Source organism: Branchiostoma lanceolatum, chromosome 11 (genome assembly GCF_035083965.1).
Source record: "Branchiostoma lanceolatum isolate klBraLanc5 chromosome 11, klBraLanc5.hap2, whole genome shotgun sequence".
Lineage (NCBI taxonomy): Eukaryota > Metazoa > Chordata > Leptocardii > Amphioxiformes > Branchiostomatidae > Branchiostoma > Branchiostoma lanceolatum.
The window spans coordinates 542,540-568,199 of NC_089732.1; the positions used below are offsets into that span (position 1 = coordinate 542,540).

Consider the following 25,660-nt stretch of genomic DNA (forward strand, 5'->3'; position numbering starts at 1 on the left):
ATTTTGATACGCAATATATATAACACGAATAATAATATTTCAATGATCTATTTTGTCATGTAGGTACGTTTAAATATCATAAATAATTTGTTGCACTACCCTACCAGTGGAGTGAACTAGTCCGATGTAAACATGGCGCTAGCGGCTAGAAATAAAATTTCCTTCCTGCGATTTTCCCGCCTACCAGGTAAGAAAAAAGATCAACGTTACAGCAAAGCACAGGTAGTATCCCCTATGTATGTGGGTCATCTTATAGAAATATTGTTATGTTCCAAAAGTTATGAGTGTTCTAAATTGCTCACGTGCAGGCGATCACGTACCGAACTTAGCTCCAAGCAGATGTGTGGGTTGGTTTCGAATCTTGTTTTGTTTTAATTTTGTTGAAATAGAAAACATTCTTGAGTTTGAGTTTATTAGGATCCACAAGTAGCTTAACAGCTATTTTTTTCCTGTGGCTCATTCAAAAATATGACTAGACAAAACTACATGACACACAGGAACACAACATATACAGAATTTACATGTTACATACATGAGAAAAGAATTTGAAAAGAAAAGATAAGGCTACTTTAGCCGCGGCGACTCTGGTGGGAAGACAATATATATATATATATATGGTATACAAGAAAATATGTCTTCCCACCAGAGTCGCCGCAGCTAAGGCTACTTGAGGTCTATGTACAATTTGTTGACAATATCTAATTGATCAGATTTTATCCATGATGTCTTCCAGGCCTGTCCAGAAGCTTGTCCACCTCGCCTGACCTGGCAGGTGTGCAGTACCTGGTCAGAGGTCATGACCCCGACCTGGCCTACTGCAGTACCCCGGGAAGGAGCCCGGGGGTCATCTTCTTCCCGGGGTTCCTATCCAGCATGGACGGTACCAAGGCGCTGGCTCTGGAGGGGTACTGTCGGGCCGCTGGGCTGGCATACACGAGGTGTGTGTTGTTTATTTATTTATTCTTTGGTTTGGCTGTTCAGCACGTACAACCAGGGTTGGCCAACTAGCCTGTGGCTGTTACAAAGGGCAGCCCTGCTGACAAAGACAAGAAGGTTTTGAGGTTTTGACATGGATGGAATAACAATCAGTAACAATATTCTAAGAACATATACAACTATCATAATGTATAACAGTATCTGTAGCTTGAGGCAGTCCCAGGGCTCCGTATAGAAAACTGTTTCTGATACATCAGTACCAGTAGACTTTGAACTCCTAACAAATATAGTTCTTTGTCCAATGCATGGGCCTGACTCTCATGGGTCCATACAGAACTCTCACACCATGATCAGTGCCAGTAGACTAGGATTTGAACTCCTCCCCAGGAGATGGTCTGTAATTTAAGCCCCTAACCTTCAGTACCTCCCGTGTGTCCCCAGTAGACTGGGAATTGAACCCCTAACCGGTAGTTCTGTGTCCGCAGGTTTGACTACCGAGGCTTGGGCCTGTCCCAGCTGGCTCTTCACAGAACTGTTCCAGCTGGGAATTGAACCCCTAACCGGTAGTTCTGTGTCCCCAGGTTTGACTACCAAGGCATGGGCCTGTCCCAGGGCTCTATACAGAACTGTTACAGCTGGGAATTGAACCCCTAACCTGTAGTTCTGTGTCCGCAGGTTTGACTACCAAGGCATGGGCCTGTCCCAGGGCTCTATACAGAACTGTTACAGCTGGGAATTGAACCCCTAACCTGTAGTTCTGTGTCCCCAGGTTTGACTACCAAGGCATGGGCCTGTCCCAGCTGGCTCTTCACAGAACTGTTCCAGCTGGGAATTGAACCCCTAACCGGTAGTTCTGTGTCCCCAGGTTTGACTACCAAGGCATGGGCCTGTCCCAGGGCTCTATACAGAACTGCCAAAAATAATTACTCAAGCAACTGAATAAGATTTTGAAACAGCCAGACGTTTCAGACAGTATCCACTGTCTTTCGTCAGTGACTAACGATAGGACTGAGAACACCAGGTTTTATACCAAAACTTTGAATAGATATGTTAATGAGGTTAAGACAATTTAGGATGTCTTGAAGTAGTCTTTAAAAAAGGTTAATTCAAGACAAATTTTATGCCAACAGTTCAATTAGCTACTGTTGTTTCAGTACAGTAAAACAGTAACTAAATGTTGCTTGTCCGGGGGTGGGGGGTGGGGGGTGGGGGGCAGTGCATTATCCCAGGTGCCTGACAGTTGAACGCGTAGACCCCCTTTCCTGTTGAGGGCGGGGTTGTACATCCTCTCATATATTGCTTCTCTGACTCCCCGTTCGAACCAGCGGGCTTCACGATCTAGGATGTCCGTGGATTCGAGATTGAATGAGTGTCCCTGGTTGTGTTTTAGATGGTGGAAAATGGCAGAGGAGTAGCGGTTAGCGCTCTTTCTGCAATGTTCACTGTACCTTTCTTTTAGTGGTCGACTTGTCTCCCCAATGTATGTGTTGTTGCAGTTCGGTTCCTCACATTGCAGTTTGTAGATGACATTGGCTTTGATGCCTTTTTCGGGCTTGTCTTTTGGATGGACCAGTTTCTGCCTGAGAGTTGAGTGAGGTTTAAAGTTAGTGGCAATGTTGAAGTTTTGGAAGATACGTCTGAGTTTTTCCGATACGCCTTGGACGTAGGGAATGGTAATGTTGACCTTGTTAACATATCTATTCAAAGTTTTGGTATAAAACCTGGTTTTCTCAGTCCTATCGTTAGTCACTGACGAAAGACAGTGGATGCTGTCTGAAACGTCTGACTGTTTCAAAATCTTATCCAGTTGCTTGAGTAATTATTTTTGGCGTATCTTATTACCTGGATGTCTAACCTTCATCAACGTGTCTACACAGAACTGTTACAGCTGGGAATTGAACGCCTAACCGGTAGTTCTGTGTCCCCAGGTTTGACTACCAAGGCATGGGCCTGTCCCAGGGCTCTATACAGAACTGTTGCAGCTGGGAATTGAACCCCTAACCTGTAGTTCTGTGTCCGCAGGTTTGACTACCGAGGCATGGGTCTGTCCCAGGGCTCCATAGAAAACTGTTCCATCAACACCTGGAAGCAGGACTGTCTGGATGTGCTGGACAGACTCACCACCGGCAAACAGGTAATGTTTTAAGTTAACTCTCTTCCACCCCATGAAACTTCTTTCTATCTGTATTTGGTTATTTGAGCTGAATCTGCTAGTATCAATTCTTGCGATACGCAGTAATTCTTGCCCTATCTTGTACTTTTTTGCCATACATAATGGTGGACATCGCATGTCTAGATACCCTGTATGGCAACGATACACAATCTCATATAGCCTACGCTCAGGCAAATATTCCTGACCACCTTTCTGCTTCTCAGTGGCATTTGTGCAGATCGCCTCAAATCATGAGAGCGCTCCTCCAGACTGCATCTCTCTACAGTTTGCAGTAGTGTACAGTCCTGATTCTGTCTAACTCCACAGATCATCGTGGGCTCCAGTATGGGCGGCTGGCTCATGCTTCTCATCGCGATGAACCGTCCGGAGAGACTCCATGCGCTCGTCGGCATAGCAACCGCAGCAGACTTCGTCAAGAAGCACTGGGAACAGGCGCCAATCATCGTGAGTGACGGCTGTCATTTAAACTGTGAATTGAGAGAAATATGTAACATTCATCGTTACAAGAATTAAGAAAACGAAATTAGCAATATTTTCATCCTTAAAACTTTGTATTACGAAAAATACATTATCATTGCTCTCGACTTTGATTACAAGTCACCCATACAAGCATGTAAGGAATCAGAATGGCCTCAGAACCAGAAGACTAGAGGGTTAGCACGAAAGTCTTCCATAAAAGACGATGATCATCTGAATGAATTGTTTCTGGTTCTGGACCTAGTAGGTTGATATCAACAATTCTATTGTCTTTATCAGCAGAGTTGCTGTTTGTAGGTAATAGCCACAGGCTAGTTGGGCAGCCCTGGCTATGTGTGCTGAAGACTGAATAAAAATCTCTTGTCTGTACATGTGTAGGTGCAGAACCAGTGGAGGGAGAAGGGCGTGTACACGTTCCCGTCCGACTACACCGACACCGGCACCGTCTCCCTCGGCTATGGCTGGATCCAGGACAGCCTTCCCTACTGCATCCTGGGAACACGCATGCCCATCTCCTGCCCCGTGCGGCTGATCCACGGCCTGCGGGACCAGGACGTCCCCTACCAGGTAAACAAACAAACAAACAAACAAGTACAGCTGATCCACGGCCTGCGCGACCAGGACGTCCCCTACCAGGTAAACAAACAAACAAACCTATTTGCGGAGAGGAGACTCGGGAGCTATGATAGGTTTGGATTCCAGTCTAATGTTTGGATTGAGATCACTTTCACTTTTTCACCCTCATCACTTTCACTTTGAACTTTTATTACTTTCCCTTTTTAACTTTTATCACTTTCACTTTTTCATTTTTATCACTTTTGCTTTTTCACTTTATCATTTTTAATTTTTCACTGTCACTTTTTAATTTTCATCACTTTCACTTTTTAATTTTCATCACTTTCACTTTTTAATTTTTATCACTTTCACTTTTTCACTTCTACTTTCACTTTCAGACCTCGGCGCAGATCCTTGAGGAGCTGGACGCGAAGGACGTTGACCTGATCCTGCGGAAGAGCGGCGACCATCGCATGAGCGAACCGGAGGACCTGGAGCTTATCATCGACACGGTGGACAAACTGGTCAACACGCTGGGGGAGGGGGGCGGCGGGCGGGAACCTGATAATGTACAAGGGGCTCAGTCTGTGGAGGAGGAGAGGGGGGCGATCACAGGGCCTGACAGCAGACAGGGCTGAGCCTCAGTGAGAGTCAACAGCCAGGGGGAGGGGGGCAGTCATGGGGCCTGACAGTGTGCAGGGCTGACTGTTTATCATACTGGGTGGGAGGGGGTGGGGGAGAGGTGTGGTCGCACAATGGCACCAGACCTGACAATGCACAAGAGTCACAGACGTGATAAGGAGGGGGCCGCTGGGCCTGACAGCATGCAAAGCTGGGTGTTACAGTTGGGTGGGGGACACAAGGACCACACGCTAACACTCTGTGGAGGGGGGCATAACTGGCTTAGAGCTGAAAAAAGTGCACAAAAAGTCATGCACAGCCAAAACTGTGATTGGACCTGGGCGCCTTGTAGGCTACATAATAGTTCGCAAGGCAAAGTCATTCTGGAAGCTAGAGTCCTGTATATTTATTAACTGCCTTTTGCCATAACACACCAGGCCTGCTCTCTTTTTTTACTGTACATGTACTTCTAACCACTAGCTACTTACTGACTGGTACATATGTATCATACCAATGGTTTATTCATTGTAGTTTTCTGGTATTTTGTAAGGAGATTTTGAGCATTGTCAATGTGGGTTGAAGATGCAGTCTGCGTAGAGATGCAGTTTCATAGTTTTATTCTTATTTTTTATATTTGGTTTAAATGATGTTGCCATGTCCTGCCAGTTTGTGTAAATAGATATTATTTATGTTATCTAAAGGCCTCCTTGAAAAGGAACTGAAATTAATTGAGGGGGTGCCCTGGTGAAAGATAGGTCTATTGAAAATAGTTCATTATTATATCTTTCCATATGTTTAACAAGCCATGGTGTGTTACGAATGAAAAAGATTGTTCTGTGTTAATTTCTGTCTCAGTTTAGTACTTACAGACCATTTGCATGTGAAATTTTGCTATGGAGCAAAGCTGAGCTTTGGCTTTTATTGAGTTATATCAGGTTATTGACCTGTGACCTAAGTTTCTGCAGATGAAAGATCTGTAAGTTGTGACCAGAACTGATATCAGCAAAAGCTTTTTCTGTGTTAAAGGATGTGCTCAATGTACATAATGCTTGCAGATGTATGCAACAAGGCAGTACAGAGAGTATAGACAGTGAAGGCAGCAAAGCTGTTAGAATCTCTCACTGGTATGTAGCAATCAATCATGTACAAGCTTTGGAAACATTACTTAAGTGTAACAGTTGAGATGTTTTGTTTCATGATATTGGAAATGTTGCAAATAAAATCATGTCTGTAACAGTGTCCATGTGTGGCAATCTCAGTAATAGATATAATCAGCATAAATGGCAATATTCAACTCTTGTTCACTTATTTACTAATGATATTTCTGACTTTTTGGGTGGGTAGCGCCTTAGACTGTAATCTGAGGACTAGCTGTGTTAAAGGAACATCTCACAAATGAAAGCTTACTTTCTACCACATTTATGATAAAGAAATCTCACTGCGATGCAACACTCAAAACCGTAGATTCAAATAGACTCCAAGGAGGTCTCTCCTGGGGCAAAATCATATCAGCCGGCCAGAATCTTCAGGGGTCGGTTAATACGATTTTGCCCCCGTAGAGATCTGCCTGGAGATTGAAAATTCTGGCCAACTTGGAGATCAAGATACACAAATATGATATAGGACAAAATTTCAAGAAACGGCAAGACGATAACTTTGATAGTTTATTCTGTGTGCCATCCAGCTCACATGTATCAAAACTGGTTCTCTACTGGACGTGTCATGCAGCCTTTACACACGGCACACTGTACAGTACGGCTGGCAATGTTACACTATAAATACTTCATATATCATACAACTCACATGGCACGGAAACAGCACAGGTTCAGGTGCAACTCTTATCAACAATGTCGGAGGGGAGGACTGGAAATACATTTAGTTTAGTGGCGGTTTTATTTTGCAGTTAAAACGGAAAGGGAGGTTTTCTCCATGAATGCATTTCACGGTTTGAACACATATTTGTGCCGTTACGATTTCACAGTAAGAGGTCACAGGGAAAAAAAATAAAACCACCACATTTCGATACTGACAGTAAGCGGTATGTGACTTTCGTGTGAGAACTGTTATGTACAGACATATACAGGTCCTTAGTACAGGGCTATAACCTTCAGAGACAGATGTTATGTTAGCACCAGCGCAGCAGGAGCACAGAGGGGTCCAATCTACCTCACACGTACGTCTTGACTTTAACTCGCTCAACAAGGTGTTCTACAAGGTGCTTCTTTTCTTGAAATACATCTTGGCAAGCCAATAGGGTACAAGAATGCTACATCTTTTTTGGTCATTCTGTCTCTCCTTTAAGCCATTGTCAAAGCCTTCTTAGATATTTTCTGCATATTTTTCAATTTTTGGTAAAAGTCTGTATAATTTGTTGGAGGACTTCTGAATATCCTTTGGAAAAATATCTTAATTTAGCACCATTTACTTTGAAACATACAAAATGTACATTGTCATCAATTTGACCATATAAGGAAACAGTAGTAGGAATTGTTTCTACCAATCATAGCACAGAAACTTCAGTCACACTATTTCCACCAATCAGTGTCAAAAGTTCAATCTGACCATATAAGGAGAGAGTAGCAGTCCTGTTTCCACTAATCACAGTGCGGCAAACTTCAATCTGACCATATAAGGAGACACTAGCAAGCTGTTTCCACCAATCACAGCACTCCTGTAGAACCCAACTTTACAAGACTTCCCAACGTGTTTGCAGAAACTCGACACCCTCTGTCTCTGCTGCAGCTACTAGTAGGTCAGATTCAAGTTAAGTACAATAGGTTACAAACATCCTCATATTTACAAGTGCTTCACCTCACTTCACAAGTACTTCTTAGGTCAAGTCTTAAGATTGGCAAGATCCTACTCAGCAGCAGTCTTACGAAAACATCTTAAAGTAATACTTTTGTTAGTCTCAGAGAGTCAACTAGTATATAAAAATAATATGGCTCTGTTGACAGTTCTCAATATAGTAGCAATATCAGTACTATATAGTCACGATACACAACGATGTGTACTATGAAATGATACAAGCTTTTGCATCTCATGGCAAGAAGGTCTTCCCTAGTTGTTCACTATTGCCAGTACTTAAGTTAGGCCATGTTGATTTGATTATATGGACGACAACCGCGCACGCATCAAGTTTCGTCCATTTCCAATAAAAAATTCAACCATACTGTAAATCATACAAAGAAGCTGCAAAATGATCAAATAAATGCCGTAATTCAAATAAAAAACATACTGGAAAACAGTACTTATGTGAGTCATAGAATGGCCAAATGAATTCCAATTAGGCAAGATGTGACACTTTCTGGTCATTTAAATTTCTTTGGCCAACTTTTTTTATCTGCACGCTTGCATCAGTTTTTGAGTGCCCAGAGGATGTCATCCAGATAATCACATCAACACGGCCTGAGCAAAATATTACATCTTTGTACAGGAATGTGACGTGATGCCGGTCGGGGTTAGAACGGCCTCGACTGAACGGTGCAACAATAACAACACTAGCTGTTGAACATCGGTGGAATCACTGTGACCAAAACAATGGCAAGAAAACACTTGCATAAATGTTCCCCACACACATACAAATCACCCCCTCAACATGTACATAATTTGCACATACGCAATCACTGTTGCCAAACCAACCTCACAATTGTCACACATAATTCTTCACAATTTTCCCAATCGCTGCCGGCCACAATTACAGCAGTTCAAATATAGTTTCTTCTTCTTCATGCTCTGCATAAATTCAAGTTACAAAATACATTTTTTCTGCTTCAAGATTTCCCCATACATGTACTGCTATAGAACCCTAACAGTGGGGCTATTGTGACAGTTTTCGGAGAGCCAGAGTTTTGGCACGTACACATGAGAAGCATACATCGTCATGTGAAAGTGTAACATAATAATTAACGAACCAGACAGTTCAACTGTCTTATCACCTACTTAATTAATTAGGCCTCGTCAAGTTAATTCCCTGGTTGCCAGGTCAGGACAAGCCTAAAGTTGAAACTAAAAAAAAACTAAAAAAAGTTCACCCATGTTAACACTGATGTAAAATGTCTTTCACACTTCTTAAGAAATTAAAGAAATAACTCAAAATGTAGTATGGCCTAATAGAAAACAACCTTCATTAGATTTCTCATCACTACGACCACATCGGCAGTCGGGAGGTTAAACTCATGAATGCATCAGCAGTTTGCAGGTTAAACTTGTAATGCAACAAAACCTAGTTTGAACGTTTACTTCTGTACTGAGCAACACAACAACAACAGTAAGGTTGTTAGTACGAGACCTGGCCATACTCTACACGTCCTACTGCACAGCTCCATGTACTGACTCATCGCGGCCTAATATCCTGGCCTGTATTTGTTTACTTATGACTCTTGTTGGCTTCCTGGCATTTTTCATGCCCTTTGTAGGGCCCAGCCTCTCTCTTTCTCTTTCTTTTACGTTCCAATAGAAAATCTAGTCACATCACTTGACGAGCCCTATGGCTGTTTTTTTCCCCATAGTTGTCAACAACCGTGGGCAGTTTCACATGACCAGAGGTGAGCTTTCTCTGCCATTTATGTTCCCTTTACAAATCTGGAGGCTTCAACACTTGTTTCCTGGCTCTTGTTTTCCCACAGTCATCATAACTTTTCGTTTTACCTGAAATGAGTCACACTAACTCCTAGAAAATACTCAAGTGCCTCCACAACATGGCACTAAATCTTTGACAGTGTACGTCTAACGGTTATTAAGATATACACAACTCCCAAAAGCTCTGCTGAACTACACTTTACATCTCAGAAGCTTCTGCAGTGTTTATAACATGGCAAGATCCTTGCTATTGTCTCTGGTCTGTTAGTTCACAAACTCACATCGGAGCCGAACTTCCAAAAGCTCTGGAGAACAACATTTTACATCTCTGGAGCTTTTGTAGTGTTTTTAAACAGGGCAAGATCTCTGGCCTGTTAGTTCACGAACTCCCCTGGAGATGTTTCAGTGTTTTTAAACTGGCAAGATCCTTGCTATTGTCTCTAGTCTGTTAGTTCACAAACTCCCTTAGATCTGTTTCAGCACTCCGAGAAGTCGGGGTGGGGTGCGATCGCCGTGTCGCCGCCGAACTCGGGGTCCGTGTGGACGTCCTGGTCCTTCATGGCGCCGAAGCTGATCTCGCTGTCGGTGGAGTATCTATAGCAACGGGAGGCGGTGTTCACGATCCCGTCGCTGGTGCCGCGGAGGAGCACCGACTGTCTCTGCGGCTGCTTGGCGGGGCTGAGGTTGGGCGTGCTCTGGAAGTGCTGCCCGTCCAGGTTACTCGCCCCGTCCCCCGGCGGCCGCTCGCCCTTCTCCGGGTGCGAGTCCAAGTTGGGCATGCTCCGGTGGTGATTCGTCTCCTTCTTGTCCTGCATGTCGGGGACCAGCGGGACCCGCGTGCCGCTGTCCTCCGAGTCTTCTCTACTCGAGTCCGACACGACAGAGTGTCTCTGCAGCAGCGGAGTCTTTTCTCTCTCGTTCAAATCCTCCTCTTCGATCGGCGCTCCTCCCAAGTTCTTCTTCTTCCCGTTGTTCGCGACGTCCGGCGGCCGGCCGATGTTTGCGTCCACGAGGCACGGGATGACGACCTTGCCCGTGGGGTCGCCGCCGTTCCCGATGTGGTAGAAGTTTGTGTCGGAGATGCTGAAGTCGTCGCAGTAGGAGTCGGCGTGGTACGGGTTGGAGTGGAAGTTGGGGACCTGGAGGAAAAGAAACACATTTGAGAGACATCTGCATAATTTGATGTTCAATCGTTTTTTTCAGTCAGACGTACTACCGGTAATATTGAAACGTTCTGCCAGCTCATTCTAGTGACGCTTAAGAAGAATGATGGATGTCACTCAAAATGTCCAGAACTAATCTCCGAATCTTATCCAGTTGTGGAGATTGAATTGTACTCAAATAAAAAAGTTGTAATACCTGGATGTCTAACCTTCATAAACATGAAATTAAGTGTTGTTCTCGTTCTCTATTGCATTCCTTTTAGAACTCCTTGAGTCCACTCTAGTATGTATTCACTAACAGATCTGAATAAACAAACAAACGCACCATGTTGGCGGGCATCTGTCCGTTGGACTCGCTGGTCTCGATGGTTCCGTTGCTCAGGCTGCCATCCTTGTTTTTCACGTTGTGGTACATCACGATTTGCCCTGGAAAACAAACCAGACACACAGACACATCAAGCCTCGGAGGGTACAAACTACAACTATGTAAGACTGGCCTGGAAAACAGCAAAAGGACATGAAGCCGTGGAAGGCAAAACTACATAGGGGGGAGAGCTTTCAAAACATTCTAAGAGACATAGAACCTTCAGAGGCACACAATTTAAATCCTTACAATACAGTGTATATATTTGAAGATCTTCTATTATACCAATTACATGTAATAGAACATCCTGCTAGTAAAAATGATTTGACCTTTGCCCACACAATCATGACATTATGGGTAACATTAACACTTTTTTCCCAAAAGAGAAACACAGAGCAAGATGAGAAAATATCTCATAACGGTCATGAAACTACTTGACAATAAGCACAAATGTTATCAAACTCTTTATCACAAAACAAAGAAAAAACCGACGGACCTCTGTCCAGACTGGTTGAGAAGGAGGAGCTCGGTTTCTTGTGGAAGGTGCGCACGACGCTCCACCAGCGGCTGAAGCGCTGAGGACAGGAAACAGCAGCGTTAGAACATATCATCTTACATCGATTAATGTTAGACATCCAGGTAATAAGATACGCAGGGAACACTTACTCAAGCAACTGGATAAAATCTGGAAACAGTCAGACGTTTCAGACAGTATAATTGCTATCTTTCATCAGTGATTAAAGTGAAAACTGGAGAACCAGGACTGGGAACAGCATTGTCAGAACATATCATCTTACAAACTGCCTAACATAGAAGGAACATCACTGCATGGTCAATCTGACAAATGTTTTCTATAACAGGACAATAAGAACCAGCACAATTACAGCATAGCAAAAGATTGAAACTTGTGGTGTAAATATTTTTCGTTTGTTTCATTTTAAGGTTTTTTGTTTACCTGAGGTGAATTTGACAAGGAATTTGAATTTGAGTTTTCGGACATGTTTTTTTTTTTTACCTGAGGTGTGGAAGAGGACCGAGAGGTTGAGTTTTTGGACATGTTGTAGGCCTCGCTGTGCACGCCCATGCGCTGCTTGATGCAGACCGGACACCACCTGCTGCGCCGCACAAACCTCTTAAACTCCTTCTGAACCTGCAGACAAAGGAATACAGGACAGGTCAGAACAACAAGACTTTATTGGTTACCGGAGAAGCATTTTTAACTCTTTCTGAACATAACGACATACGGGACATAATGAATAGAAGACAGGTCAGCACAACAAGATGTCTTAACCTTTTGCAATAAGATTTTATTGGTTAATGTTCAAACCTCTTTAACTCTTTCTGAACCTGAAGATATAAGAAATACAGCATCTCAGGACAGGTCAGCACTACAAGACTTCTTCACCTTCCTCCTAAGAGGTAGCCTTTTGGAATAACATTTCTACTGGTTACTGGGTCAGGCAGCAGGAGGAGGTTGACGGTCCTTAGGCTGGATATTTTGAATTTGGTAAGACAACATCTTTCCAGCTTCAGGCAGTGGAAGATAAAAACTATCTGAGATGTAAGTGAAAGTGACCCACCTTCTTCTGCATGAGGCAGTGGAAGATGAAGATGCCCTGAGATGTAAGTGAAAGTGAAAGTGCCTTACCTTCTTCTGCATGAGGCAGTGGAAGATGAAGATGAAGACGCCCTGGAAGGCGTTGGTGATGGTAAAGGCGTACGCCATGACGACCGACTCCGCATTGATGTACAGCAGCCCGAACGCCCACGTCAATCCCAGCAGGCATAGCAGCACCGCCGACCCCTTCAGCCACGACCTGGGGACAGAACATGACCTTTAATCTTTGAACTGGGGAAGAAGACAACCTTTAACCTTTGAACTGGGGAAAGAACACAACCTTTAACCTGAGGATAGAACACAACCTGTACAACCTTTAACCTCTGAACTGGGGATAGAACACAAACTTTAACCTTTGAACTGGGTATAGAACAGGACCTTCTACTCTTGAACTAAGGACAAAATATGACATCTAAACTTATACATCAAGACAGAACACACTCTGGGGTATCTTAACTTGATCATGATCACTTGAGCAACTGTAATTGTTACATCCATTTTGACACACAGATAAAACATTCTGGGAAACAATCGGGAAGGAAACATTTCACGTTTGCTGGCAAATTGCAGCTCCCTCCACTGAACTGTGAACATGCTGTAGTGAAATCACAGCCCCGCTTGTAAAAACTCCCAAGGTGCAGACTTCAGCCACTTCACACATGTAATGTACAATGCAGATCACATCTTCACACAGCAACAATGTAAAACAAGCACACACACACAAATGTAAAGCAGCCACAACTAGTACTGACATGTGTAGGTCTGGCAGGGCAAAACACCTATAACTTCAGCAGCTACAGACTGCACACACTCTAGATGTACATCACACCACAGCCAACAGTGCAACAGATGGAACACACATTCAACACTTCACACTTCAGCACATGCACAAGTCCAGGCAGGCAAGACAGAAGGAAACTTACAAGAAGTTTGACTCCTGAGTCGCACTTTAAGGAAGCAGAGTAAGGAAGACATGGGAAAGAGAGTTAGGCAAGAAACCTTCCGCACATCTTAGATCAGTTTTAGTCCAGTCTGTACATTCAAAGACAGCATCATCTCAATATCTATCTAATCAAATCACACCTAGTACAGAAGATATTCAAAAGTTACCTATGGTCCTAAGTAATAACATCATTGACAGTTGCATTTAAGTAAGAGCAAGCGAGGATGGCAGCTACTGTATGAAATGCTCAGGTCTAGTTTGTATACAACCATATATAGTGATTTATTGGTACCTGGTAGCAACTGTAGTTTACTTGAAAATCTAACCTTCATCAACGCACTCAGAACAATGGTTTAAACAACTAGCTAACAAATATATGTGGTAAGAACACTAACAGTAAATGATACAACTTTGAACACACAACATGACAGTAAGAAAGTCTGTAGTGTCCAGTTATAAAACTGCAGAACAAGACGGTACCACAACCATGAGTCACAAAGATCCACAGACAGTAATGAAGTACTGATAGACAGTAAAAGTACTGATGCTTACTTGTCCAGTTCACTCTCTATGGAATCACTTAGTGGTTAAAGACAGAAGAAAGGGTTAGTGGAGTCATGAGTCTGAGAGTCTGAAGTAATTTCCTGCTGAAGGTTACCACTTTGCACATAGAGCTTAGCTCCTTCAAATAATGAGTGAAACATCACTGTACATCCAGTCAGATGTTAGAATGTGGGACTTCTAACATGGGCTCTTGATTAAGAAAATGGCCTCACGCCGAAGAGAAACTAAGACATGACTATATGCAGCCTTCATGATACTTAAAAGGTAAAACTTGAAAGTATGGTGTTACATGACCTTTCCTCTCCTTAGCCCTTCTTAACTCTCTTTGCTTGGATCTCAAACTTTCAAAGAATTGTTAGAGCTACTCTAGCCCTAAAACATAGAGCCCTTGAAAGTCAGAAAATGACCTTTGTGACAGCGAGAGAAAATAAAATGAAAGCTACACTGAAAGACAGGTATTATAATTCCTTTCAACTTCACTCCCTTAACTATGTTTCTTGTCTTCCTAGGATTTCTAAGATGCTAACTGTGAGATAAGAATCCTTACTTGAGGGTGTTTGTCCGAGTCTGGTCGGGTTTGTGGGTGATGTGCACGTACATCTTGTACATCGCGATCGTCAGGAAAACAACGTTCAGCTGGAAAAAAAATAAATAAATAAATTAGAGGTCTGAACAAAAGTGTGGTACACTCCCTTGTGTTGAAAATAATTCTTATAACTTTTTCACCACACAGAAAACAAGGCCATGATACAGGACAGTATCATACTGAAGTTAAGTGAAAACTCACCAGCAGGATGAGGCAGACCGGCCCAACAAAACTCCAGATGAAGTAGTTGTCTAACTGGAGCCAGCAGCTGGAAAAAGGAACAGATCACAATTATATTAAAGACATCAACAATTATAAATATAAGGCTACAACCTGTGCAAAAATATCTTATTTGCATGCAGAGATGTTATCAAACTTTAACTAATGACCTGCAGTATCTGAACACATCACAAGGAGGCACTACAAAAATACGAAAGTAACAAACATCTAACAGCCTTACTATTTCTCCGTTCCATAGCTTCGATGGTCTATAGCCGCCGACACCCCAACTACAACCAGTGGGACTCCTGGAAGAGATAAAATCATTCATTAGCAACTAATGTCACAACGATCACAACAGTAAGATTATACATTTTGTTGTATGTTTGGGAAGGTTTCCTCTGCTGAACATAGCTAAAATCTCATGACTTAAAATGAATCTCATGAAATCATCATTACAAAATGATCAAGGTACGACAAAATGTGTTCTCACCAGTAGTACTTGAGCCTTAAGTACTGACTTACCATAGCCAAACAGTTAGTAGTAATTTTCAAGGTAACACAAATGGTACAAAATGTGTCCTCACCATAGCCGAACAAATAGTAGTACTTGAGTCTGGAGTACTGACTCTCGAACACCTCGATGACCATCACGTACAGCTGGAAGCCCTCCAGGCACATCCACGCGAACGACGCCAGGAAGAAGAAGTGGAGGATGGCAGCAAACACCGGACACGCAACCTGGAACAACACAATCAGTCTTAAACACACGTCTATAACAGTACACGGCTGGCTTTTTTTACAGCACAGAGAGGCAGGAATAGAGTATGTCTTGGGAAGGGCATCCTGGTTGGAGCTGCATTAGTCTTTCGGAAGGGACGTTAAATGATGTTCCCGTGATCAAGGAGGAGCTTCGAGCACGTTAAAAGGAACTACAACAGCCTCAATAACTAAAATAGGTACCTACTGGCTGTACTTCAGATGAAAGAATGAATTCTAGTTCAGGCAACATCAATCTATTTTCTTCATTCTGGGACATTTTCATTGTCTTTTCAGCCAAAATTTAGCAAGACGGAAAGAGAAGCCTGGGAGGGAAATTTGACTCTGACTGTACTCCCTTAAACTGTGTACATCAACGTACAACCTTTCCTTCAGACTCTGTTTATTTCTGCAGTCGTGTCAATCAATCAATCAAGAAATCAAACAATCCACGATCCCTGGCTGCCCACCTGGTACTGCGTCTTGTCGATGCCGATGAGGAAGAAGAGTTCCGCGATGATCAGGTTGAAGCACAGGTTCTTGTGGATCGTGTTACGGTCGCTCTTCAGCCCTCTGTGGACGGGACAACAAACAAACATTAACACTTAAACAAAAGCAACAAGGAGCCAACTGTATAACAACAACCCTCTGTGGACAGAAAAACAAAAACGGTCAGATAAAACTCAACAGCTTCCCTTATGACAAATCTGTCATGATATTCTGGGCTCAACTACATTCTATTGACTGAGTCCACAAGCTTTTCTCATATATTTTCCATTGATTGTGATCACTAGAAGCATTAGTAATACTCAATTTTCTCACATCTACACTGCTCTTTGTCTACCGTTTCAAGCCCAAAGCTTGCATGAAAGGATGTACATGTAGTAAAAGTAATATGACCAGCAGCGTCCTAGTAACAAACCAGCCTGGTTAATAACTCACCTGAATATGGAGAAACAGATGAGGGCACAGAAGAGACAGCAGATGGAGATGATCATCCCCACCCAGGTGATGGCTGACAGGAACACAACGTGGGTGCTGGCCAGCTGTGTGAGACAAATAAACAAATAAATAAACAAGCAAACAAACATCATCCCTACTCAGGTGATGGCTGACAGGAACACAACGTGGGTACTGGCCAGCTGTGAGGAGAACAAATAAACAAATAAATAAACAAGCAAACACTCATCATCCCCACCCAGGTGATCGCTGACAGGAACACAACGTGGGTGCTGGCCAGCTGTGAGGAGAACAAATAAACAAATAAATAAACAAGCAAACACTCATCATCCCCACCCAGGTGATCGCTGACAGGAACACAACGTGGGTGCTGGCCAGCTGTGTGAGACAAATAAACAAATAAATAAACAAGCAAACAAACATCATCCCTACTCAGGTGATGGCTGACAGGAACACAACGTGGGTACTGGCCAGCTGTGAGGAGAACAAATAAACAAATAAATAAACAAGCAAACACTCATCATCCCCACCCAGGTGATCGCTGACAGGAACACAACGTGGGTGCTGGCCAGCTGTGAACAAAAAAAATAATGATAATAATTAAACAAACAAACACTCATCCCAACCCAGATAATTGCAACTTGCCATCCGTGAGGGACAAATGGCCTAGTTAATAGAAAAGTTATTTCTATTATCATATAGTCTTAATTCACTTCTAGCATACAGAAATCTCACAAAAGTCATTAAAGATGCTGAGTAGAGTTTATACCGCCCTAAGTTACCAGGGAAAGCCCTTTTGTAGAAGTAAACTTTTACCATGGATTACAACGCCCTGCTTTTAGGCCAGCAATCCTTCCCAGTGGTATAGAAGTCACATAGAAGATAACAAGCAGGATCTCTGGCTTTTGCTCCAAAGCATACCATGGAATCTAATTGGTTCTAATACATGTTGTAACTTGGAGGAAAATTGAGTCTTTATCCCACCTTGACTCCCCGAGTGTCCATGAGCACAGCGAAGTTGGTGAGATGGTTACAGGAACAGGACGTGTGCGTGGTGTTGGTTGCCATGACGCTGCATCCCTCGCCTGACCAGTAGCCAATCAGAAGACTGTTGGAAGGAAGGAAGGAAGGACAATGTTACAGTCATGATTCATGAACTAAGCAGGAGGAGGACATTTAAGTCATTGGATTAAAGCAGAATATAACAATCACTGCATTTCATTTCATTTGATAAGAGCACAAAATACATAAACGTCACTAGAGAAGTTCATACTTACAGTGGTTCGTACTTCCAGAAGGAGCAAAGGGGACTGGACAAATTCTCCTGTGGGGTGGATAGCAACTCTGGTCAAACAACTAATATCATCATTTGACTACATGACATTTTGTTTCTTAACTATCACTAGTTCTCATACATTCAATCTTCCACTAGTTTTCAAGATAAATACCATTCATACAATATGGTGGACGCTAAGAACAAAGGAAGGAAGAAAGAACACACACTGACTGAACAGCACAGCAGAAAAGAATTCAAATTTGAGGTTTTCAGCATGAAATCTAGAATATGACAAATTCAACATCATCTTGAGTGTTTTATGCTAGATTATTTCTATCTTACTTGCTGTTTCCGTACAGACTATCGACTTCTTTACAGACCTGTGTGTGCTCGAGAGTAAACACCACTGGTTCCGGCAGAAGTTGTTGTTGTTCTAGCCGGTTGATCGACGCGGCGATGACCCGCGTACCCAGCGTCCTCTCTGAGCTGTCCACGAAGTTGATGTCGCCGTGGGCGGGGCTGTTGGACGACAGGAAACGCCCCAGCGTGTTGTAGGTCACGAACACGACCTTCGCTGTTCCTGTGGGGCGGGGGGAATTGTTACATGAAGTCGCATTTTCAATCATTCTTTCCAAAAGTTACTCTCCCACTTGCTTAACAAGTAAAATTCCCCTTCTCTTTCTGACAAGTATGATTAAAAGAAAACCACAATCTTCCAGTCAAAAGGACTGCAACCCATGTTTTCAGGAGGCTGTACAACAAGACCTGCGATTACATTGTTTTTCCTGTGTAACTATTCTCTACATTCTTTATTAATTTTCAACCTTTGTCAAACACACATACGTTATACTTCCTCTGCAAGGAGATTCGGGTACATAACAACCCTAAACATATCTAAATGCTTTACACAAACAGAAGTGATATCTCTGTAGCTCAACTAGTAGCAGCCTCACAGTTATTATACCGGTTTGACTAAGCTGGTAACTTGGAGACTCCGGTACAAATCCAGGGAAGGGTATCTCGGTTGGGGCTGCACCCATCATTCAGAAGGGGCGTAAAATGAGGGTCCTGTGTTGGAGGAGGTGCCGCAAGCACTTTAAAGGGGAAGGGCTAGCAACCCCTCCCTGTAAAAATATACCCAGTGCTACTGAAACAGCAAGGAAACTTGCTGCCCTGTGTGCCACTAGGCGCTACAGAGTAGACTAGAGTCCATACCGTTGCGGCCGTGGGCCTTGATGCTGGGTCCAGGTAAGGTGATGACATCAGAGATGGAATTCCCCTCAGGTGGGAAGGACATGTCGGCCACCTCACCTGTGGTGTCGACAACCAACACCTCCATAGCTGCAAGATAGGAACAATAGGACCCGGTGTTAGTGTGTGTATGAACCAGAGTTCCCCAATGGGCTCTATCATATATTAACAATTACCTGGTAGCAAAATAAATGTCAATCAAATTTCATGCTGTCCCAGTGTCTGGTAGGAGAAAAAACAACATTGACAGTGCCCATGGAGGGAACACAGTCCTGTACATATGCATTTAAGTACCAAGATAACAGGTATCCTCTGGGCGTCCCCTGCAAAATGAGGGCATCTAATCTTGTTTTTTAGTGTAGGGCGTCCAAAAGACACCCTGACGCTCTGCTAGCTAATAGCCTGTTCCTCACCAATGTTGTTGTCTGTGGCTGTGCTCCTGGGTTTCAATGGGAGGTGTTTGTTTTTAGACTAGACTATGTTTAAACTATACTTAAGTTCCTCACCGATGTTGCTGTCCGTTGCGGTGACCTTGCGGCGCGGCGGCAGGTGTTCCGCCAGCAGCAGCCCGTTCACCTCCACCGTCTTCACCAGCGTCGTCGCGGAGATCGCCTGTTCCCCCGGCGACATGTCTTCCCAGGATTCCACCCTGTCCTCGTCCAGCAGCATGCTCCCAGCCTCCACTAGAGTCTGGAAGGAGGAATGAACTTCTTAAACACCAACACTTAACAACGACAGCCTCCACTAGTGTCTACAAGGAGGAATGAACTTCTTAAACATCAACACTTAACAACCACAGCCTCCACTAGTGTCTACAAGGAGGAATGAACTTCTTAAATATCAAAACTTAACAACGACAGCCTCTACTATAGAGTCTGGAAGGAGGAATGAACTTCTTAAACATCAACACTTAACAACGACAGCCTCCACTATAGAGTCTACAAGGAGGAATGAACTTCTTTAACATCAACACTTAACAACCACAGCCTCCACTATAGAGTCTGGAGGGAGGAATGAACTTCTTAGAGATCGACACTTAACAGGAGCATGATACAATTTAGACCATTCCCTGGTGCATTTAATCCTGCTGGTCTGTACTAATCACAATAACACACCAGATCTCAATACAGTCTTTTTTCTCCTCTCGATCCAAACCAGACTTCCAATTCTTCAAGTATTCTATTACACCACTTTCACCTTACATGCTGCCACTGTGTAATATTCACATAACTGTGAACTCACATCAAGACCAACTTACAAACACACCTGTGTGCAGATATTAAGACACCTGAGAAGCTACCAACTGTATAACACACCTGTCTAACACCAGTTTCTCACCTGTGTGAAGGTGTTCAGGCTGTCCTGCTTGTCGGCAGGCTCCAGGTTCTGCACCTGGTTGGTTACCAGGACGACCAGCTGATCCATGATCTTCACAGCCTTCTTCACGTCGCCCCCGTAGATCTCGCGGCTGCCGTGGATCCGCCCCACCAGATCCGCCGCGATGTCCAGCGCGGATTCCTCGTTCTGGATCTTGCGGTTGATCCCTGCGACCCATTGGGACGTGCAGTCCGTAAGGTCAGGGGTCGCTGTGCTCCACTGGACGGGGTTCCGCCCACACCGCCATGTTGCTATGCCTGGAACAAAGGTCAAAAGGTCAAGCCATGTCGCTATGCCTGGACAATACAAATGTAGGTCAAAAGGTCAAGCCATTTCGCTATCCCTAAAAAAAGGGTCAAAAGGTCAAGTTTATTTATTTATTTCGTCATAAGACAGCAAGGTTGCCCCTTCAAGTTGTAAAGGTTCCAGCATGTACAGAACATGGCATGTTATAATATTCAGTTAGGGAACAAAAGGGGACAACTTTCAGTACAACAAATAATAAAATCTGATGCATCAAAACAAAATCATCGTCCAGAACTCAAAGTCATAGCCATTCCAAGGTCAAACTCAATAGAGGTCAAGGAATTTTGCTACTTAAAGGAATCCAGAGCATTTCATTTGGCTTGGAAATTGGAAACATTCTAGTTGCTGTAATCTTTATGAAATTGTCAAGGAATCTTGCTATTTAATACTGTAGTTTAAGAAGAGGACTAACCCCCGTCGGTCCCGGGAGGACAGGGCTGTTTGCTGACTTCCCCCGCCGGCGTCAGCGGCCAGCTGATGTTCCTCACAACCATCGGCGGGCAGAACTGCTGCAGGAGCGCGGGCGTCTCCTCCGTCGCCATGGAAACGGGCGCGGTGGGCTGCGGAGGGGGCCGGGTGGTGACCGTGTCGGGTCTCTGCGGCCCGACCGGCGCTGCGGCGGTGGTTCCAGGTCGGGTGGGCGGTCTCCGCGTGGACACAGGTCTCTGTGGGGGGTCAGGTCTGGGGGTGGCAGACAAGAAATGTTATATATAACAATCTACAATAAATTAATTTTCAGGCAAACCTGCCCAAGAAGACCACTTAAGGGAGAAAATCTGGTCTATGTGGCCATGTGGTCACTGTAGACAGGATTGTTGATGCTTGTGTCAATGGGAAAAATAATTGAAGGGACTCCATCAAAATGTATTGGCCAGGTGGTCCTTTTTAGGAGATGGTCACTAGTACAAGTTTGACTGTAAATCAGAGATAGCAGGCTTCATCTACTACACACAGAACTCATACTTCACTCCCTTGGGGGAAAAAGTACCCATCTTATCCTTAGACCAGCCATACATGTATATTATCACCTACATTGTAAATACTGCTTCTGAAAGTACTGCATTTTCCTGGGAGATTCTACTTATCTTCTACAGGGGTGTACTTAGGCCTTTACATAGCTGTTCATGATAAGGCAAAATAGCTCATACTTCTCAGCTACAGATGTAGGAAAGGCAGTCAGGCTTGAAGGGACAATATTTAGATATCAGACTTGGTACATGTTGGACAGACACACATGTAGGGCAGTAGTTTCACATGAGTCCAGTTTACACAGGTGTGACAGGCCCTGTTGTGTGACAGACCTGTCACAGGTGTTTAACAGGCCTGTCCCTGTTGACAGGTCACACATCTGTACACACACACACCTGTCAGAGGTACAGGCAAGCTGACAAACAGCTCTATCATTAGATACAACACACAAACTGTTTAAAGAAAATCCTTGGCCAAAAAATATCTAACCCGTTTTTGCCTCGAGTTCATTTCTGATAATCTTGGTTTTGACAATTGTCATTGTGTTTCTCATGTGAACCAGTACCTTATATCTTAATCAACCATCTATTCTGCTGTTATATAATGAGGCTGTACTTTTTATTTCATTGGTTTTCAGATTTTTAAGGTTATCAGGTAAGAGAACAAGGTGGGCTGGAAAACTTGAATGTGACTATATTCTTCTCCTTAAACTGTGTGTACCAAGGAACAGACTTCCTCTCAGACTTATTTTATGCAGAAATTTCAAATCAGCAATAACTTTGACATCTGAAAAACCAACAAACTAAATTGGAGTGGCCAAAGACTTACGAAGTCTCAAGAAACTCAAGACACAGAATTTCACAACTCCTTACCTGTGAGGGGTTGTGGGTGCAACTACAGGGGACGGGGTGGTCTTCAGACCTTCTTTTTCGGGGTTCACGGTTGGAATATCCGGAGACACTGGTTGGGAGGGCGGGGGTTCTGTCGGCACTGTGGGAAAATCAACGTCTTTACTACACCTGAAGGCGTCTCAAGAAACAGGTGAGTTAGTACAAGCTGAGAACAAGAGTCCAGAAAAATTACGTCAGAAGTTTGTAGGAGTAATTGTGAGAGAGAAGACGAGAGAAAGAGGAGTTTTTGCTACTGCAGTGATTTTGCTGATTGTAATAATCACTCCTTGCTTGGCTGTTCTATATCTACAGTCTAACTATGTGGTGTTATACAACATGGCTACAGTCTGAATACAGGCATTGTTACTACACAAGGCTATAATCATGGTTACGATCATGTTAAGAATTTCACAGCACTACACAATATCACAATATTACACTACACTAGCAAGCCACATGCTCACAGGATTAGCACTACAGACAACAGGACAGAAGTTTGTCTATTCAACCAACCATAGACTCATAGTTTCGTTTTTCTGTCAGTTTTATGAGAGGGAAAGAAAGGGAAATTTTCAAAAAAATTACCACTTTTGGGTAGACAAACATTTTTCTTGACTGTTTAGTGAGTGAGGACAATCTCTATATTGGACAAGATATAAAACAACTGTGCCTGAACTAAAACTGTTCAAAACGAAAACTGTTCAAATGAACAAAAATAACATGTTTGAAAAAACATCATGAATTTATAAAGATAGAAAAACACTGGGACTGGTTTGAATAGACAAACTCCTTCCATTTCTTCTCGTGATTCTCAATTCATCAAGTTGGATTTGTTTCCAGGTCATCTCTTCTGATCACTGGTGTCTTGGTTAGAGACTTCTTACAACATGGTGTTCTGGTGCAGGTACTGCCTGGGGAGAACTTACTTCGGCCACAGGAATTTTCTTTCCTTGATTTCATACATTTCTAAGTAAAAATTGAGGAAGAGGACAACATGAAACAAGAGTGCTAGGAGGAAAACTTGGTAGACTTTCCCTCAAACTCAGTTTTCAAGCTGATTTTCAATTTCAGTTTTTTGTTCCTAAATCCAAATCGAAGGGAGCAGCCTTACTGAACAGAACACCAAGTCTAAGAAGGTAGCTGTTAGTCACGATGATGAGACAGGTGTGTTAGCTGTGAGGTACAGACGGACGGACGGACACACAGGCAGACATGGCGGACGGCTGATGGTGGAATGACGAGACTACAGACCAGCGGACAGACTACATGTCGTGGCGGCGGGATTTTGTTTGGATGGTAACATGAACTTTCCCAATGATCCCATGGAGAGTTTACATATCACTGACTTTGCATTTTGACCAGTCTATGATCATTGTGTTCTACTTGTTTACAATTACCCAAACTACTTGGTAAGAAGTGTACATCCAACATATTACTGCACTTTGTATGGCTCACGTGACATTGTACAAGTAAGGACAGTTCCTTCAAAACTGAACAACTTTCTTACACAGCTATGACGCTGTGAGGATGTTTCTAAATGCATCTGACTATTCAACAAACATTCTGACACACAAAGCTGATACTGCTAGTACAAAGTATGTCAGACCATGGTGATACCAAGGATACTACAAGATCTCACTACCGGTATTCAAACTACTGCATACAACTGTATGAACAGGATATCTTCAGGGTCACAATGTTGTTTTTCCAAGGTCACATGCATAAGTTACAAACAGAACACATGTGCCCATCTTCACACCAGGGGGTCCATCTTAGAGAGGGGGTGGAAAGTTGTATATTTTGACAGAGAATTTGGAGTGTCAACAGTAACTGTTGTACTGTAATATATATGGTCGTTTCAAATGGAGAAATATAAATTTTCAGTCATTTGCCCCTTAAAATGAACCCCCTGGTTTACATTACGTTGACCCCATCCTTCTTTAAACATATCTTCTATCAGTGATTCCCCTACCCTTAGGCAGGCCTGGTGGTCATTGTTCAAACTCACCCCAGACTACAAGCTTTCTGTCGGATAGTTTTGATGTGAGAACACCTCCAGTTTGTGACTGTATAAGCATGGTGGTAAGATTGGTACTGGGAGCCACCAAGCCACAAGAAGGTACTAGGGGAAACACTGTCTATGTGTTGGTACTGCTGGTACATTTGAGACAATTTGCCCTTTCATGAAAAGTACTGTTGCTACACAAAACTTGAAATACCCTACTTGGCGGTCAAACATCTACAAGCCAGAAACACAAACAGCATAACATCACATTCAACACAACAAACAAAAATAAACAAACATCATGAAAATGACATAAAATGGTGCAAAAGCGGTAAATTCTGTGGCAGCCATGAGAATACAACATAACCACATTTCCTGCCCAAAATCAAGCATTATCTACAAATAGTATGGTTTCCATGGCAACAACACAATTACTAGAATTCTCATGTCTATCATGGCAACAGTTCATCACTGTGAAATGCCCAGTTAGCGGGAAGCAACGAAAAATGGAACAAAAATGGCAAAAACAGAACAGAAATGTTACGAAAATCGCAAAACGAATGGCACATCACTTAGTAATGCAGAAAAATAAAGTTGTGATCATGCATAACATGACAATCTTTGATAATCCTAAAAAACATTTCACTAAGTGTGGAAACCTATTGTTTAAGCATTCAGTTGGGGTGGGAGGGGGGCATTATGGCATGCATAGTATTCTATATAGCAAAATTTGGCAAGCATTGCAAACTGAAGGGACTACCCTAAAGATTGATAAATAGATAAATAAATAAATAACTGACTTTTGCTACTATCCAAAATAGATCTCAAAAAGCAAAGTTTTTTTTTTCCTTAACTGAATTATGAGCTCAAATGGATGCTGAGATACATTTTTAGTACCTTTCCAAAATCAGCCTTTGATGTGTGATTTTTCCAGCAGTAACAGAATAACTCTACTATATAATGGCAAAGGTAACTTGTCTGTAAGCCAGCTATGTTAGGTCTGCCCTACAGGGAATGGAACCCTGACAGAGCCGAGAGAAGGGAGAGGGAAGAAATACTGCAGGTTT

General features: G+C 43.1%; 2 protein-coding genes across 7 annotated transcripts in view; one reads left to right on the plus strand and one right to left on the minus strand.

The window, feature by feature from the left end:
* The first annotated feature begins 86 nt into the window (after positions 1 to 86).
* On the plus strand, positions 87 to 4,779 carry LOC136444779 (palmitoyl-protein thioesterase ABHD10, mitochondrial-like). The gene is made up of 6 exons (XM_066442522.1): positions 87 to 187; positions 734 to 938; positions 2,959 to 3,070; positions 3,416 to 3,553; positions 3,965 to 4,153; positions 4,540 to 4,779. The coding sequence occupies exons 1-6, from the start codon at positions 133 to 135 to the stop codon at positions 4,777 to 4,779; spliced, it is 939 nt and encodes a 312-aa protein (XP_066298619.1). The 5' UTR covers positions 87 to 132.
* Positions 4,780 to 8,381: 3,602 nt separating this feature from the next.
* Positions 8,382 to 25,660, minus strand: part of LOC136444768 (adhesion G protein-coupled receptor L2-like) — a 33,446-nt gene continuing 16,167 nt past the window's right edge. For 5 of the 6 annotated variants that reach the window (XM_066442504.1, XM_066442506.1, XM_066442502.1 and 2 more), the window contains 21 exons: positions 22,571 to 22,688; positions 21,142 to 21,410; positions 20,385 to 20,680; positions 19,553 to 19,736; positions 19,011 to 19,136; positions 18,176 to 18,375; positions 17,797 to 17,843; positions 17,504 to 17,627; positions 16,502 to 16,605; positions 16,030 to 16,132; positions 15,388 to 15,541; positions 15,042 to 15,108; positions 14,783 to 14,849; positions 14,543 to 14,631; positions 13,984 to 14,010; positions 13,412 to 13,435; positions 12,519 to 12,687; positions 11,886 to 12,020; positions 11,367 to 11,445; positions 10,832 to 10,932; positions 8,382 to 10,482 (listed from right to left, as the gene is read on the minus strand). In XM_066442504.1, the coding sequence (XP_066298601.1) occupies positions 9,820 to 10,482; positions 10,832 to 10,932; positions 11,367 to 11,445; positions 11,886 to 12,020; positions 12,519 to 12,687; positions 13,412 to 13,435; positions 13,984 to 14,010; positions 14,543 to 14,631; positions 14,783 to 14,849; positions 15,042 to 15,108; positions 15,388 to 15,541; positions 16,030 to 16,132; positions 16,502 to 16,605; positions 17,504 to 17,627; positions 17,797 to 17,843; positions 18,176 to 18,375; positions 19,011 to 19,136; positions 19,553 to 19,736; positions 20,385 to 20,680; positions 21,142 to 21,410; positions 22,571 to 22,688 (3,146 nt within the window). In that variant the 3' untranslated portion in view covers positions 8,382 to 9,819. The remainder of the gene's footprint in view (positions 10,483 to 10,831; positions 10,933 to 11,366; positions 11,446 to 11,885; positions 12,021 to 12,518; positions 12,688 to 13,411; positions 13,436 to 13,983; positions 14,011 to 14,542; positions 14,632 to 14,782; positions 14,850 to 15,041; positions 15,109 to 15,387; positions 15,542 to 16,029; positions 16,133 to 16,501; positions 16,606 to 17,503; positions 17,628 to 17,796; positions 17,844 to 18,175; positions 18,376 to 19,010; positions 19,137 to 19,552; positions 19,737 to 20,384; positions 20,681 to 21,141; positions 21,411 to 22,570; positions 22,689 to 25,660) is intronic. The other variant, XM_066442505.1, reaches the window with a different exon arrangement.